We start from the raw sequence: 15,998 nt of genomic DNA on the forward strand, positions 1-15,998 counted from the left end.
TGAAATCTAGTTCACCGAAAAGTAATTCAATTGATGATTTGATCATAGTGAACAAGTCAGTCTACTTGTAACATTCAGCGAATGAAGATGTTTTTCAATAAAGTTCTGAATGTTTTGTACCTCTGTTGTTTGAGTTTGGTTCCTGGAAATCTGGAAAACTAACACAATGCTCAAGAAAGCATAGTTCAAATGTTATTCTTTATCAAAAGAAACCAATTTTTTGGTCAAAAATGAAAGTTCAAAATTTTGCTGCTTTCAATTTTTTTACTGCTCGAAAAATTGCATCCTACAACGAGAACGTATTTTTTTTTGTTCATTCAGTTTATTAAGGGTGTATTCATTTAGGGCCATACATAGGTTCAATTATTTATACCGCGATTGCATCATCCTTTAGATCGTTATGGTTATTCTGCAAAGGTCCGTAAGATGTTGAATGAATTGTAAGAAATTCTCATTATCTAAAATATAAACGAAAATGTAAAATCAAAATGTGTTGTACATGAAACTGCTATAAGCGGTTGGACTAAGACAAAAGTCCAAGATATTTTTTCTTAGATTGACCGGAAAACTAATGAAAAGAACATTTTAAATTCTGGCGTTCAAAAAACGTCACATTCTGTCATGACTGTCAACTGATAAGGAAACAGTTTTTCACACTTGTATGCCCCAGTTGTGTCAACGTTTATTCGGAACGTAACTTTTAAGCCTGCCAGAATATAAAACAGTACATGTCACTCGCACCAAAAAGGTGTAATTTTTTAATCCACTCCACTACAGCTACATCCTCGGATGTATTCACCACCTGGGCATAGATGGGAAATTACCGGTAATTTATTTATTGTCGGTAATATTACGTAACATTGGGTAATATTACCGAAATCTTAAATTACCAATATTACCGATGTTTCGGTAATATTACGTAATTTACCAATACAAAATTCGATATTTTACTATCAGACTCATGCGAAAGTTGAATATTATTCAGCAATATGTCCTTTGCGAAAATTATCCTTTATACGGTGGACTATTTTCTGTTCATTTTTCGTGAATTTTACGTGAAACTCAACTTTCGCATGTGTCACACGGTAAACCAGTACCTTCGATACTGCTACATAATTGATTGCTTATGAAACAACTTTGTGATACTCGGAAACTCACTCGTGTGTTTTTGAGCAACTTGTTTGATTGACTCTACATTTGTCAAAAAGACAGTAACCGGAGCTTGTTGCTGGAAAACACCTTTATCACATAAAAGAATTACTTTCTCAGCATGGAATGTAAACTACTATTACATGCTTCACTTTGAGCTTTGTTGAGTAAAGTATAGTTTGACTGAACAAGAATGTGGAATCTTACTTCTTGCGTAGATGTTTCCAAATGTTTGTTTCGACTATTCAGATAACCAAACTCGTATTCGGCTAGTTGAAGAAGGGGTACACGAGTCGAAAGACTTGGAAGCACTTGTGTTACGTTATCACGCTAGATTGTATGTCGCTACCACAATATTCAACGATGGCAGTGCCGGAAACTCGGTCTTTTAGGATACGAAATTTGAAATGAAATTTCATTTGCTAACAAATTTCAGTTTTCGATCTAAGCCCGTGTTCTTATGAAGTGACAGAAGACCGAGTTGCCGACGGCGTCATTCAATGACAACTCTGAGAGAAATCGTAAAAATCCACGCTCTTTTAATTATCAATTTCGGTTGAAGCTCATTCAAATGTGTATACTACTCGACTGTTTTTGAACAAGTTGTTTAACTAGGCTGAACTAGGCCTAACTAAAACAAAATTATACGATAAAATACACTTGAATTTGCTAAAAACGAGTAATTTTTGTTGAAAATGATTAAAATTTACAATATGTTAACTGATTTTTGGTAATATTACGTAACTTACGTAATATTACCGAGGCTTTAAATTACCAATATTACCGAGCTTCGGGTAATATTACGTAATATTACCGGGTAATATTACACGGTAATATTACGGGCCCATCTCTGCACCTGGGTAAAAAAAAACATTTTTTTGGTCCTAGTGGTTTCGTCTCACTTCAGTTTTCAAAAGCTGAATTTTTCGGTACACCTCGTAAGCTTTTCATACTCGGCCTCGCCTCTATAGGACACTAGTGCTTACCACTAGTACCGAAAAATTTAACGTTTCATCGTGACAAAATGAAGTGTTTTATAACTCACCGATACAAACATATCCAAACTGAGTCGAAATATCTTTCCAATGACTACAGTTTCCGGTCGGCTTAGCGCTAGCATAAAGATGAACATTAATTTTTTGTATGTTGTGGATTGATCACTCCAATTCGATTCATACAAACAGTAGGATAGTTCACTGCTCGTTTGCGTAATTTCATTACCAAAGTACATAATTGCAAATATTTCGAAAATCAAATAGCCCAACAGAACTGCGTAAATTAGGAACTCGGTAAAATTGCCCTTGGATGCCTGAAATGTTTATGTTAAATTTAATGAGCCCATCGGTCCAAACTATGGGCTAGTATAAACACAAATTCTTTAACTTACAAAAACCAAAACGTAGAGCACACAGCAAATACCGACTCCGCTTGTAGTTAATTGGAAGAAAAACAAATTGTGAAAGGTTTGTCGTACCACTTGCACTACCCTGGATGAAATTCAAGATCAAGATTTTTTTTTGTTTTATTTCCCATTGGACATGGACACGAAAAGACAATGGTATCTATGGAATGTTCCGCTCGTCCTTCAAACAGATTTTCTGGGTGAATTTATTAAAATTACAGACGGAGAAGTGTAAGAAGTCACAAGTTGATACAATTCAATTTCGCTTTGCATTTCACATGCATTGCCAATGTTAAGGCATTTTCGTATCGCCCAAAACCACTTGCAGTGGAGGTGTGACGCAAGTCCTGTTATCCACTTACAAAAGAACTGATATCGGTGTAAATGACGCTTACAGATTCTGCACGCAAAAAGATATGCGTCACAAATGGCAGCTGATGAGCAAAGTACGCGAACGTTTTATCAACAAAAATCTTACCAGAAAAATTTTAGGAAGAAAATTATAATAAAAAAGTTTGCGTCAAAAAGTGGCAGATGATTCGGCTTTCTTCCGTTTGAATTCCATTCATTAAAGCAATATATTTCACAATTATAAAAATTTTCCTTCCTCAACATCTGCCACTTGTGACGCAAACTTTTTTATTATAATTTTGTTCCTAAAATTTTTCTGGTAAGATTTTTGTTGATAAAACTTTCGCGTACTTTGCTCATCAGCTGCCATTTGTGACGCATATCTGGCTTCCAGCTTTCATTTGACGAAAATCGAAAATTTTACGGAATTCAAAAATTTGATGAAATTCGAAAAGTCTAAAATCGAAAAATTCACGAATATCGAAAATTTGACCAAAATCGAAAATTTGAGGCACTTAAAACGCTCATAGCTCCCAAATAAGCGACTTTTTAAGAAAACCATGAAACACGTGTCGACTAGAATGTAAAACTCTATCAATTTGTCTTTTAAACGAACTTTCTATCTGCAGTATTTTCCGAGTTATGGCTGACATAGCTCGCACTTAAAACGCCCATATCTCCAAGATAAGCGACTTTTTAGGGAAACCATGAAGCACGCATCGACTAGAATCTAAAACTCTATAACTTTGTCTTTTACACGAAGTTTCCATCTGCTGTATTTTCCGAGTTATGGCTGACATAGCTCGCACTTAAAACGCTCATAGCTTCCAAATAGACGTCTTTTTAGGTAAACCATGAAACACGTGTCGAATAGAATGTGAAACTCTATCAATTTGTCTTTTAAACGAACTTTCTATCTGCAGTATTTTCCGAGTTATGGCTGACATAGCTCGCACTTAAAACGCCCATATCTCCAAGATAAGCGACTTTTTAGGGAAACCATGAAACACGCATCGACTAGAATCTAAAACTCTATAACTTTGTCTTTTACACGAAGTTTCCATCTGCTGTATTTTCCGAGTTATGGCTGACATAGCTCGCACTTAAAACGCTCATAGCTTCCAAATAGACGTCTTTTTAGGTAAACCATGAAACACGTGTCGAATAGAATGTGAAACTCTATCAATTTGTCTTTTAAACGAACTTTCTATCTGCAGTATTTTCCGAGTTATGGCTGACATAGCTCGCACTTAAAACGCTCATAGCTTCCAAATAGACGTCTTTTTAGGTAAACCATGAAACACGTGTCGAATAGAATGTGAAACTCTATCAATTTGTCTTTTAAACGAACTTTCTATCTGCAGTATTTTCCGAGTTATGGCTGACATAGCTCGCACTTAAAACGCTCATAGCTTCCAAATAGACGTCTTTTTAGGTAAACCATGAAACACGTGTCGAATAGAATGTGAAACTCTATCAATTTGTCTTTTAAACGAACTTTCTATCTGCAGTATTTTCCGAGTTATGGCTGACATAGCTCGCACTTAAAACGCTCATAGCTTCCAAATAGACGTCTTTTTAGGTAAACCATGAAACACGTGTCGAATAGAATGTGAAACTCTATCAATTTGTCTTTTAAACGAACTTTCTATCTGCAGTATTTTCCGAGTTATGGCTGACATAGCTCGCACTTAAAACGCTCATAGCTTCCAAATAGACGTCTTTTTAGGTAAACCATGAAACACGTGTCGAATAGAATGTGAAACTCTATCAATTTGTCTTTTAAACGAACTTTCTATCTGCAGTATTTTCCGAGTTATGGCTGACATAGCTCGCACTTAAAACGCCCATATCTCCAAGATAAGCGACTTTTTAGGGAAACCATGAAACACGCATCGACTAGAATCTAAAACTCTATAACTTTGTCTTTTACACGAAGTTTCCATCTGCTGTATTTTCCGAGTTATGGCTGACATAGCTCGCACTTAAAACGCTCATAGCTTCCAAATAGACGTCTTTTTAGGTAAACCATGAAACACGTGTCGAATAGAATGTGAAACTCTATCAATTTGTCTTTTAAACGAACTTTCTATCTGCAGTATTTTCCGAGTTATGGCTGACATAGCTCGCACTTAAAACGCTCATAGCTTCCAAATAGACGTCTTTTTAGGTAAACCATGAAACACGTGTCGAATAGAATGTGAAACTCTATCAATTTGTCTTTTAAACGAACTTTCTATCTGCAGTATTTTCCGAGTTATGGCTGACATAGCTCGCACTTAAAACGCTCATAGCTTCCAAATAGACGTCTTTTTAGGTAAACCATGAAACACGTGTCGAATAGAATGTGAAACTCTATCAATTTGTCTTTTAAACGAACTTTCTATCTGCAGTATTTTCCGAGTTATGGCTGACATAGCTCGCACTTAAAACGCTCATAGCTTCCAAATAGACGTCTTTTTAGGTAAACCATGAAACACGTGTCGAATAGAATGTGAAACTCTATCAATTTGTCTTTTAAACGAACTTTCTATCTGCAGTATTTTCCGAGTTATGGCTGACATAGCTCGCACTTAAAACGCCCATATCTCCAAGATAAGCGACTTTTTAGGGAAACCATGAAACACGCATCGACTAGAATCTAAAACTCTATAACTTTGTCTTTTACACGAAGTTTCCATCTGCTGTATTTTCCGAGTTATGGCTGACATAGCTCGCACTTAAAACGCTCATAGCTTCCAAATAGACGTCTTTTTAGGTAAACCATGAAACACGTGTCGAATAGAATGTGAAACTCTATCAATTTGTCTTTTAAACGAACTTTCTATCTGCAGTATTTTCCGAGTTATGGCTGACATAGCTCGCACTTAAAACGCTCATAGCTTCCAAATAGACGTCTTTTTAGGTAAACCATGAAACACGTGTCGAATAGAATGTGAAACTCTATCAATTTGTCTTTTAAACGAACTTTCTATCTGCAGTATTTTCCGAGTTATGGCTGACATAGCTCGCACTTAAAACGCTCATAGCTTCCAAATAGACGTCTTTTTAGGTAAACCATGAAACACGTGTCGAATAGAATGTGAAACTCTATCAATTTGTCTTTTAAACGAACTTTCTATCTGCAGTATTTTCCGAGTTATGGCTGACATAGCTCGCACTTAAAACGCCCATATCTCCAAGATAAGCGACTTTTTAGGGAAACCATGAAACACGCATCGACTAGAATCTAAAACTCTATAACTTTGTCTTTTACACGAAGTTTCCATCTGCTGTATTTTCCGAGTTATGGCTGACATAGCTCGCACTTAAAACGCTCATAGCTTCCAAATAGACGTCTTTTTAGGTAAACCATGAAACACGTGTCGAATAGAATGTGAAACTCTATCAATTTGTCTTTTAAACGAACTTTCTATCTGCAGTATTTTCCGAGTTATGGCTGACATAGCTCGCACTTAAAACGCCCATATCTCCAAGATAAGCGACTTTTTAGGGAAACCATGAAACACGCATCGACTAGAATCTAAAACTCTATAACTTTGTCTTTTACACGAAGTTTCCATCTGCTGTATTTTCCGAGTTATGGCTGACATAGCTCGCACTTAAAACGCTCATAGCTTCCAAATAGACGTCTTTTTAGGTAAACCATGAAACACGTGTCGAATAGAATGTGAAACTCTATCAATTTGTCTTTTAAACGAACTTTCTATCTGCAGTATTTTCCGAGTTATGGCTGACATAGCTCGCACTTAAAACGCCCATATCTCCAAGATAAGCGACTTTTTAGGGAAACCATGAAACACGCATCGACTAGAATCTAAAACTCTATAACTTTGTCTTTTTTACGAAGTTTCCATCTGCTGTATTTTCCGAGTTATAGGTCCCATAGCTCAATAGGTTAACACGCTCATAGCTCCGAAATTATAAGCTTTTATAAAATTTCCTTCAAATTAGTTTCTTAGAATTACGTCCTTAACATTCCCTGAAAATTTCAGCCAAATCCGCCGGTAAATTCAAAAGTTTCAGTTAACAGAGTGACAAAGTGACAGAGTGACAAAGTGACAAAGGTTGGTAAAATTCATCAATTTCAAAATGTATGAAATAGTATGTTACATACCAAGGATCAAAAAGGTGTGTTTTAGACCCAGGGATGGAGCGACGCGAAGCGGAGCGGAGACTAAGGACGTTTTCACCACCTGGGTCTAAAACACACCTTTTTGATCCGTGGTTTGTATACTATTTTTCTTCCTGGAGTACCAAAGTCACATTCCGAACAAACCATATCAACAAAACTGAACAACATACCGGTGCAAAAGCATTCCATATTAATGCCGAAAGTAATCCGTATGAATGCCTAAAGAAGTCCGTTCCGTGTGCATGTATTCTCACAAATGTCGAAAAATAAGCAATCTGTAGGAATGCCGAAAGACATCCGAATGAATGCCGAAAGCAGTCCGTATGAATGCTGAAAGCAATCCTTATGAATGCATTGTCACAAAACACTAAAAACATTACATTCGCGTACATACAACTTGACACATTTGGGAAAGAATAAAGATAGGATCGAAAATGACATAAGCGGGAATGAAAATTGAGAGAAAATAGTAGGGGAGAATGTTGCTCTTTCGGTACTAAATTTGGTGAGTGAATGTGACGGTTTTGGTACTACAGGAAGAAAATGAATTTCTTCATACAAATTTCTGCAAATTTCCAAGTTTTGAAATTTAATATCTCGGCCAAATTTTAACCTTATGAGGCGTGTGATAGATCGTTGAACTCGTATGGACGCCCAGATTACGAATAAAATACTTTGGGGGTAGTAGGAGCAAAGGGGGAAAAGTCAAAAAGTTCGTGTATATATGTTCCTCAGTCCTGCGGAAAAAATTTTTTGTCAAATTTTTCAGTGTGAACGGACTTGCGTCATGGCCCTTCACTAACGTAGGGCCATGATAATGTATGTGTGTTGACGTGGAATGAATAACGTCAATTGGATTGTTATCGTCGAAAATGTGACTTTTTTAATTTCTCGCACTGTATGTTCAAGTCATTTCAAATGTGAAGACAAAGGTTCTCCTTTTTGCAATTCACGCATTTTTATACGAGGTATTATTAAAATGTTCAGTTCATCCATCATCAGATATGTTAATGTCTTTTCGTACCCAATAAACACCTTCTGGCATTTATTTCTTTGCTCTTCATTAAACAAAAACTTACTTGAGTATCCGAAGATGCAATTTTATGATCTGAATCAATTGTTTACAGTCCGCCCCTTTATTTTCGTCACTTTGAATACTGAGACCCTTTAAATGACTTCCGTATGTCTGGTATCTTAATGATACGTTCAACATCAAGTACCAAATAAACAGAGTCGAAAGTGCCGAAAATGCAAACAGGCCCATGCAAATTATAACATAAATCCTGGTCGATACGAGCAGAATTATATTTCTGTTGTAATCGAAGGGAAACCAGACTTTATAGGGCAGTAATCTGGTCGTAGAGATTAGTGGCAAAAAGAACAATCCGATGACGGTAGTCATGATGGTGCCAAAGAACACAGTCGCAAACATCGAGAATCTCTTCAACTTGCTCTTGATATTGTGGAATAATGTGTCATCGTCGGTAAAATGTTCCAAAATTTCGTTGGTTAGAAAATGAACATTTTCCGAAAATACATACAAGGTCAAATGACGTCCTCCTACTACCATCATACCTAACGGGAAAGAATTTAACTTTTATTTACGGAATTGAGAACAAGGTGCTCCTTTCGTTACCGATGGCACAGGCTCCAGAGTAAACCATTTCGTTGAAGTTTTTACTGGAAAAGACTTCAACGATCAGAAGAACATCATAGACAACAAAAAAGATTATGAAAAACATAAAGCCGTAGATTCTATAAATGACCGAAGAACTGTGTCGGGTTGATATTCCCATGTAAAATAATATTTTCAGCGTAAATCCCACAAAATTGATCGGTTTTATCAGAGCCATTTGAAGGTATGTACAGGTTGTCCGATGAAAATTAAACTGCGAAATGTTTACAATTTACTCGCTTCAATTTACGCTTCATTGGAATTGTAGCGACATGTGTTAGAATTCACGTCATGCTTTATTTAAATGGTTCCATAAATTAGCTCTTACAATTCAAGTCAACCAAATTTAAATCGAAATATTTAATTCAGCTGTTTTACCGGCTGGTCTACACACTGCATATATGTAATGGAAGTGCAAACGGTAATCACCACGATTTTCAGTAAGTCAAAATTCATAATATTGACACAAACGTTATGTGACTTCCGGTAAAGACTATGTAATATATATTACTTCCGAGGTTCCAAGTTGTGTATTTTATAAGTGGGGTGTTACAGTCCGACTCGAAGGGGAGGGCTGTATTCCCCACTTGTCAAATACACAACTTGGAACCTCGTAAGTACAATGCTTTACGTGATTAGGCAATGTAAATGAAAATGAAACATGCCGTAACACGTAAAAGGGTGTATAGTCGCACATGTACGCGGTGTCGTGTTAAACCGTATATTAAACCGTGTATTGTATTTGTTTGACAGGACCAACTGTACAAATTTGTTTGACTCTAACTGTAACTTATGTAATTTTGTAATTAATAAATGTTGTCAATGATATTCGAGTTTCATAAGCCTATTAACGATTATATAAACCCATTGATAGCTTTTTAAAATAAATCAATTAATTTTACTAATTTAACGCAATTAGAGAAAACCACGACAAAGTAAATTAAACCACTCCTGCGTTAGAAGACTCGCATGATAATGATTCGTTTGTAAGTGTAATGAACTTTACGAGTCACGGCATGTTTCATTTTCATTTACATTGCCTAATCACGTAAAGCATTGTACTTACGAGGTTCCAAGTTGTTTATTTGACAAGTGAGGAACACAGCCCTCCCCTTCGGGTCAGGCTGTAACACCCCACTTATCAAATAAACAACTTGGAACCTCGGAAGTAATATACTATTATCACATACGCGCGATGTTCGGATGTCAAAATTACTTCACTAGAAGTTTAATTCAAAAATTACACTTCAGGTCTATGTTGTTGTCTCGTTTTCGCTTATGTGATAAAATAGAGTACACACTTGTCACTATCAGTCTCGGCAAGCCTCGACTTCTTCGTGACAAGTGTGTAATAGTAATATATATTGCGATTGGTAATAGTATATTACTTCCGAGGTTTCAAGTTGTGTATTTGATAAGTGGGGTGTTACAGCCCGACCCGAAGGGTACAATGCTTTACGTGATTAGGCAATGTAAATGAAAATGAAACATGCCGTAACACGTAATATCACAAATCTAATAAAGTTTGAGACAAATTGAAATCCCAACAAATCACATAAGTTAAGGTAGTGAACACGACAATATAGTGTCACGATGATCGCTTGATGAATATCAGAGGATTATTATCCAGTGCTTGTGTTGCAACTTTTGAATTTTTTTGGTATAGGATGTTGTTTGTGGTGAAAAAGTATAAAACTAAATTTTTTCCGGAAATTGGAAAATCGATTTTGCGGCCGGAAAACCCATTTATATGAAAAAATTAAAAGTCAAATATCTCCTGAAGGAATGAGTCTTTAAAAAAAAATCTGAAGAGGGTCATCCTATGCCGACATTTTGTGGAACAACCTTTTTTGGATGAGTCTTTGGGGACTGATAACTTGACCAATTATTAGTCCATTTCGATGAGTAAAATTGATTTAGAAAGGTATAAGTCGGAGCTTGAACCGATTTGTGGTTTCCAAGATATGCGCCAGGATTCCCACCTACCTCCAAATTTAAGTTTTCGTTAAATTTGTAACATTTTTCCTTGGTATTATTGTGACAATTTAAAAATAAAAACTCGACATTTTTAAATAGCAATTACGTAGGCATCATTTCTCATACCGGTAATTGATAAGTATCTCTTCCTGGTTCTAGAACTCAGAGATTTAACGAGTTCTACTAGACTTTTTTTTGTTTTCCTATCATCAAATGCAATTATTGAGATCGTCAGAGGTCAGTTCCTATGTATTGGGCACTCTTCACCCCATAAATCGATACCTACATCTTCCAAGTTCTAGAACCTAGAGATTCAACGAACTTCCATCCCACTTTTTGCTCTATTTCATGAAAAATCGTCATAATTGAGATCGTCAGAAGTCAATTCCTGAACGGGCAGATTTTGAAAGAGTTACTTATACCTTTCTAAATCACTTTTACTCATCAAAATGGACTAAAAATTGGTCAAGTTATCAGTCCACAAAGTTGAGGAAATTTCCGGGCCACTTTTTGGGAAAGTACAGATACCAACGCCATCTGGATTCACAAAAAAAAAGTTGTTCCACAAAATGTCGACATAGGATGACCCTCTTCAGAAAAAAAAAAAATTGAAAAAAGTTTAATTTTTTCATATAAATGGGTTTTCCGGCCGGAAAGTGGATTTTCCATTTTCCGGAAAAAAAATAGTTTTATACTTTTTCACCACAAACAACATCCTATACCAAAAAAAATTCAAAAGTTGCAAGGCGAACGGAATGAAACATGCAACCGTACTATATGTGCGGTAGAAGAACATTTTTAAACATTTTAAAGGGCATCGTTTGAATCAATCACGATTTTCGTTTCATCTTGTTTTTTGAATCCTTTAATGGAACCTTTTTTGCAAATGTTTTGCCAAGTTCATAAATTTACGAAATTTCAGTGAACAATTGCGATTTCAAACTTTAGTGTTTGATTCAAAATCTTTTACTTCATTATTTTCAACATTCATTTTACTTTATAAGAGAACACTATCGAGAGATGAGTGCGCTTATTTTTGTTGTTCTTATCGATAACAGATGACCGCGTGGCATATTTTTTTCATTGAGTATATGGACCAAACATGTTCTTCTACGGAAATTGTAACGAAGGTTTCAAACTCATCTCCAGGTAAGCTGCAGCACTTTGCATAATACTACACGTTTCCAGCGAAGGAAAGTTTTTTCCACTTTTGTCTAACATTTCACATAGTTCCTTGTACTTAACGATTGCTTTCTTTCGATTGCAGTTCATTAGGCCTAGTTCTCTGCAACATTTTTTTGCTTTATTCAAACACATTCTGTCGCTGACCTTCAGTTGTGACAAAAGGGGCCAATCATTTTTACAGGCTTCGCAATCACATTCGAATCTATATTGCTTCAGCAGGTCCATACGTCTATAGCTTTTCGACACGTTCGCAAAGTGGTATCCATAATTGTCGAATAGTTGATCGCCCTTCTTAATTGGCCGCTGTACCACTAAAACGACTTTGTCGTCAATGAATGCTTTTATGATATTTGGAGCACAATCGTGGTTTAATAGAGAGGCAAGGGGATAGCTTCCATTGCCAGCTGCAACCGTACCTCGTTGATATGTTAAAGAATCGTCTGACAAATGATCCTGAGTACGTCCATTTTTCAAAGGCCAAAAGTAGATTTCATGGTAATTGAGAGTGGCAATTTGAATTTGCCGTTTCAGGAAATTGGCAATAAGATCATCGTACTTCGACCACATTTCATTCAGTTCCGGCGATGTTTGAAAAATCTTTTCCAAAATGTTCTTTTCGACCGTAACCTCTGCATTAGCCGACAAAGAATTGATTGCCATAAATTTGGCCCGTTGATCGTGAGGATCCTTAACATCAAAGATTGTGCATGGATTCGCATTTTCCAACAAATAGTTTTGAAGATCATCCAACGATTCGCCGAATAATGATAATGTGGTGAAAAATGATCGTAACGCCATTTGCAGGTTTGTGCTGAGTGCTGATGTTATCTCGCTCATATGGCATTCGTATTTGTGAAATGTTCGATTAGCTTGTGACTCACATTCATCCGAACAGAACATTGCTGAAAATAAAAATGTTTTTTTCAGATTTTGATTAGAATTTGGAGGTCATACTAAAATCCTGTCAGCCATTTCTGGTGATTTTTTGGCCCCTACCACACTTCCTGTTCTTTTTATCATTATGCAAATATCAGCGCCTATTTTTAGGAATTTAATGCTTAAAAATTCCGTAAAATTCTTGGAAGATTTCTAAAGAATTCAAATTTTTTAAGAAATTTTTTAAGATTTTTTTAAAGTTTTTTATGGAATTTTTAAGAATTAAATTCTTAAAAATAGTCCTGTTAAATATGGATCTCTTTTGGATGATCTTTTACAGGGAAATGTCGGGAAATTTATACTCAAACTTATGAAGTAAAAGATTTTTTATCGAACTGTATCACATATTTTGAACAAACGAAGTAGCAGATTTAATGATTGTATGTCAATACTCCTTCCCGTTGTATTTCTATAAGAAAAACCTTCTACATATGAGTGTGACCGAAACTGAAAATCTATTACTTCGTTGGAACACCTCCATAACAAGGGTAATTTAGAATGGTCAATAAGTAACCGTCGTTTGAACAAATGAATTCATCAATAATTTTCATTTAACGCATTACCTGTTGTACAACCACGGCATGGTATTAGATCCATCGAATTGCTCTTAAAACACCATGAACATATCTGATGTATGAACGCCTTCCGGACGATTTTGCAAAATGGCTCCTCCATAGCCACAATGTCACCAACTTTCAGGCATTTATTGGTTACAATATGTCGTCCATACTTGTCATTGTGCCTCAGTTCCAAACAGTCAGCCATGAATGGAAGTTTCTTATGTGACGGATAGGACAGATTGAAAAATTTCGGTATGTCTGCGTTACCACTCTCTGAACGATTTGATTGCCTCAGAGCGGTCAAACATTTCGCTTCGCGTTTGATCAAAATTTCAATAGTCACTTCTGGACACTGGTTTTGCTTGGCCAAGGTAATGTTCCTCATACAATTGTCAAAGAGTTTCATTTCGAAATAAACTGCGGATCTGTTTGCATAAGCAAGACCTAACATTTCACTACGCGGTGCAGCTAGACATAGGCTTTGGTTGTATTTTACCATCGCATCGTGGTAACACTTTCGATTGAACAATTCATTTCCTTCTATTCGAAGCGATTCCGCCTTTGCGTTTGATTTATTCATAATGTTAGGGTCAATGTCACTTTCAAGCCAAATGACTACTGTTACACAATCAGATCTCTTTACAAAAAATACTAAAATTTGCAAACGTTAGAGTAACGAATTAAATTTATTCAAGCGCAGTTCCAATACGACTGTTAAAATAAAATTATGTCCGAACCTAATTATTTCTGTGTGGCAGGATTGGTGCGTCGATTGTTTTTCCTTATTCAAGCGACATCCTCTTTGGTGCAAAAAAAAACTTCTTAAAAGTTAAATTCACAACTCAATATTCTTGTGAATGTTATGTCGGTCAATTCTAAAATATTAAGTTACATTGGATACTGCGAAAGTAATTCATTACATGAGGCAAGTTGCTCAAAATACACGAGGGAGATGGCAAGAGTTTGCAAGTATAACAAAATTGTTTCCGATTTAATGACTTACGTACTAGCATCCAATGTATTCTGTTTTACTGCCAAACATACGAAATTTGAATTTCACATAGAAATTCAGGAAAATATTTCCACTGTAATCAGTGGACGAATCGATATGTAATGTTCAATTTTCGCATGGGGCAGGCTGTAATAGTAGATTACATGCTTATGCATGGTAAAGTGCACTTTACATCACTGTTTTCGACAGGGAAAATGAACTTACCGTCCACAAACATGTAAAATGTGTTACGTCACTGCTTGTAAATGCTTGTTTAGACACGTGTGATTACTCCACTCGCCTTCGGCTCCTTACGCAAACCTCACACTTGCCTAAACGTAACATACTATTACATACTTGTGCGGAAAATCGTTGTTTTGAAGAGTGTGTAGTTTGTATGATGAGCCGAACCAACGCACTGCTTCTAGCATGAACATAAGAAATATTTGGAGGCTGATGAAGTCGCAGTAGGCACTGCGTTTCTTTCGTGAAGATAGGTGAATTGTTTTAGTTGTGTGAGTTCAAACACACAATACAATCAATCTTAAGCGGTAGCTCTCATCACAAAAGCCTCCAAATTCGACGTTTGTCAAAGTAGTGTTCATGCTAGGAGCAGTGCGTTGGCCGAACGCGAAGTATACAACCATTTTCGCATGGGACAGGTAGTAAAATAATTTACATTCGATTTGATAGAGCATCTTTATCAAGAAATTTTAATTTTAGGAATGAATCCTTTCCTTAATTACTAGCGAAGGCTAATGCTCCTTTAACTTTGTCAAAATAGTACATTACTATACCAGCGAAGTAATTTGATATCTTGTATCCAGATGAGTAAAAGTATCCGAGGGCTTCAACCCGAGGTACTTTTACTCATCGTGATACGAGATATCAAATTATTTCACGTGTAAAGTATGGCGTTTTACTTTACGAGCGAGGGAAAGGGTCTTCACTAGTGAGGGAAAGGCCACATTACCTCACTAGTAAAGTACTTGCCTGAACGAAGTGAGGGCTACAAGTGAAAATAGCTTAAATACATCGTCTAAACCAAGTACTCAAAAAAGTTTTCATGCAAAGAGAAAAAATCGAGAGAAAATTTCCAAAATTGATCTCGACTGTCGTGCCATGACTGTCGCCGCACATTGCTACTTAAAGTGCTAAAAATACATTTTGATTAGTTTTTCATCAACCAAAAATATCATTGGAATGATGCTGTGTGATTGCGACATTTAACGTTCATCTAGAAATGGAAGAAGGTAAAATTTGTTGTTGTAGAGTAGATATACGAGTTGTTACTAGGGCGTATCGAATTTTGCAAATTTTAAGGACCGCGATAGCCTGTGTGCGGAAAACGTATATCATCGAAAACTGTGTCCGGGCATGTGGTTGATGGATCCAATGGAGCCATGGAAGAAGTCCCCCCGGGCGACTTTAAGTTTCCGAAGGTCATAATTCGGAAAGTTGATAGTATTTTTGAAAACAATGTTCTAGCGGAATGTAGAGCTTTGAAAACTCTACAAAACTACCGAAGAAACCGATGGTCCAAAAGGTGTCACTGCCAAGATTGCCTAACATCGAAAATGTGACCATTTGGTTTTTGACTTATATTTCCTGAGAGACAAATGATTTTGTTTAGCCTG

General features: G+C 36.3%; 1 protein-coding gene across 1 annotated transcript; it reads right to left on the bottom strand.

Annotated features, from left to right (window-relative positions):
- Window positions 1-10,140: 10,140 nt before the first annotated feature.
- On the bottom strand, window positions 10,141-14,061 carry LOC119082646 (SET and MYND domain-containing protein 4-like). Its single transcript, XM_037192226.1, has 2 exons — window positions 13,374-14,061; window positions 10,141-12,776 (listed from the first exon to the last, which is right to left on the bottom strand). Exons 1-2 carry the CDS (start codon window positions 13,948-13,950, stop codon window positions 11,800-11,802), a joined length of 1,554 nt encoding a protein of 517 aa, XP_037048121.1. The 5' UTR covers window positions 13,951-14,061; the 3' UTR covers window positions 10,141-11,799.
- Window positions 14,062-15,998: the final 1,937 nt, after the last annotated feature.

Source organism: Bradysia coprophila, unplaced genomic scaffold, assembly GCF_014529535.1.
Source record: "Bradysia coprophila strain Holo2 unplaced genomic scaffold, BU_Bcop_v1 contig_476, whole genome shotgun sequence".
Classification (NCBI taxonomy): domain Eukaryota; kingdom Metazoa; phylum Arthropoda; class Insecta; order Diptera; family Sciaridae; genus Bradysia; species Bradysia coprophila.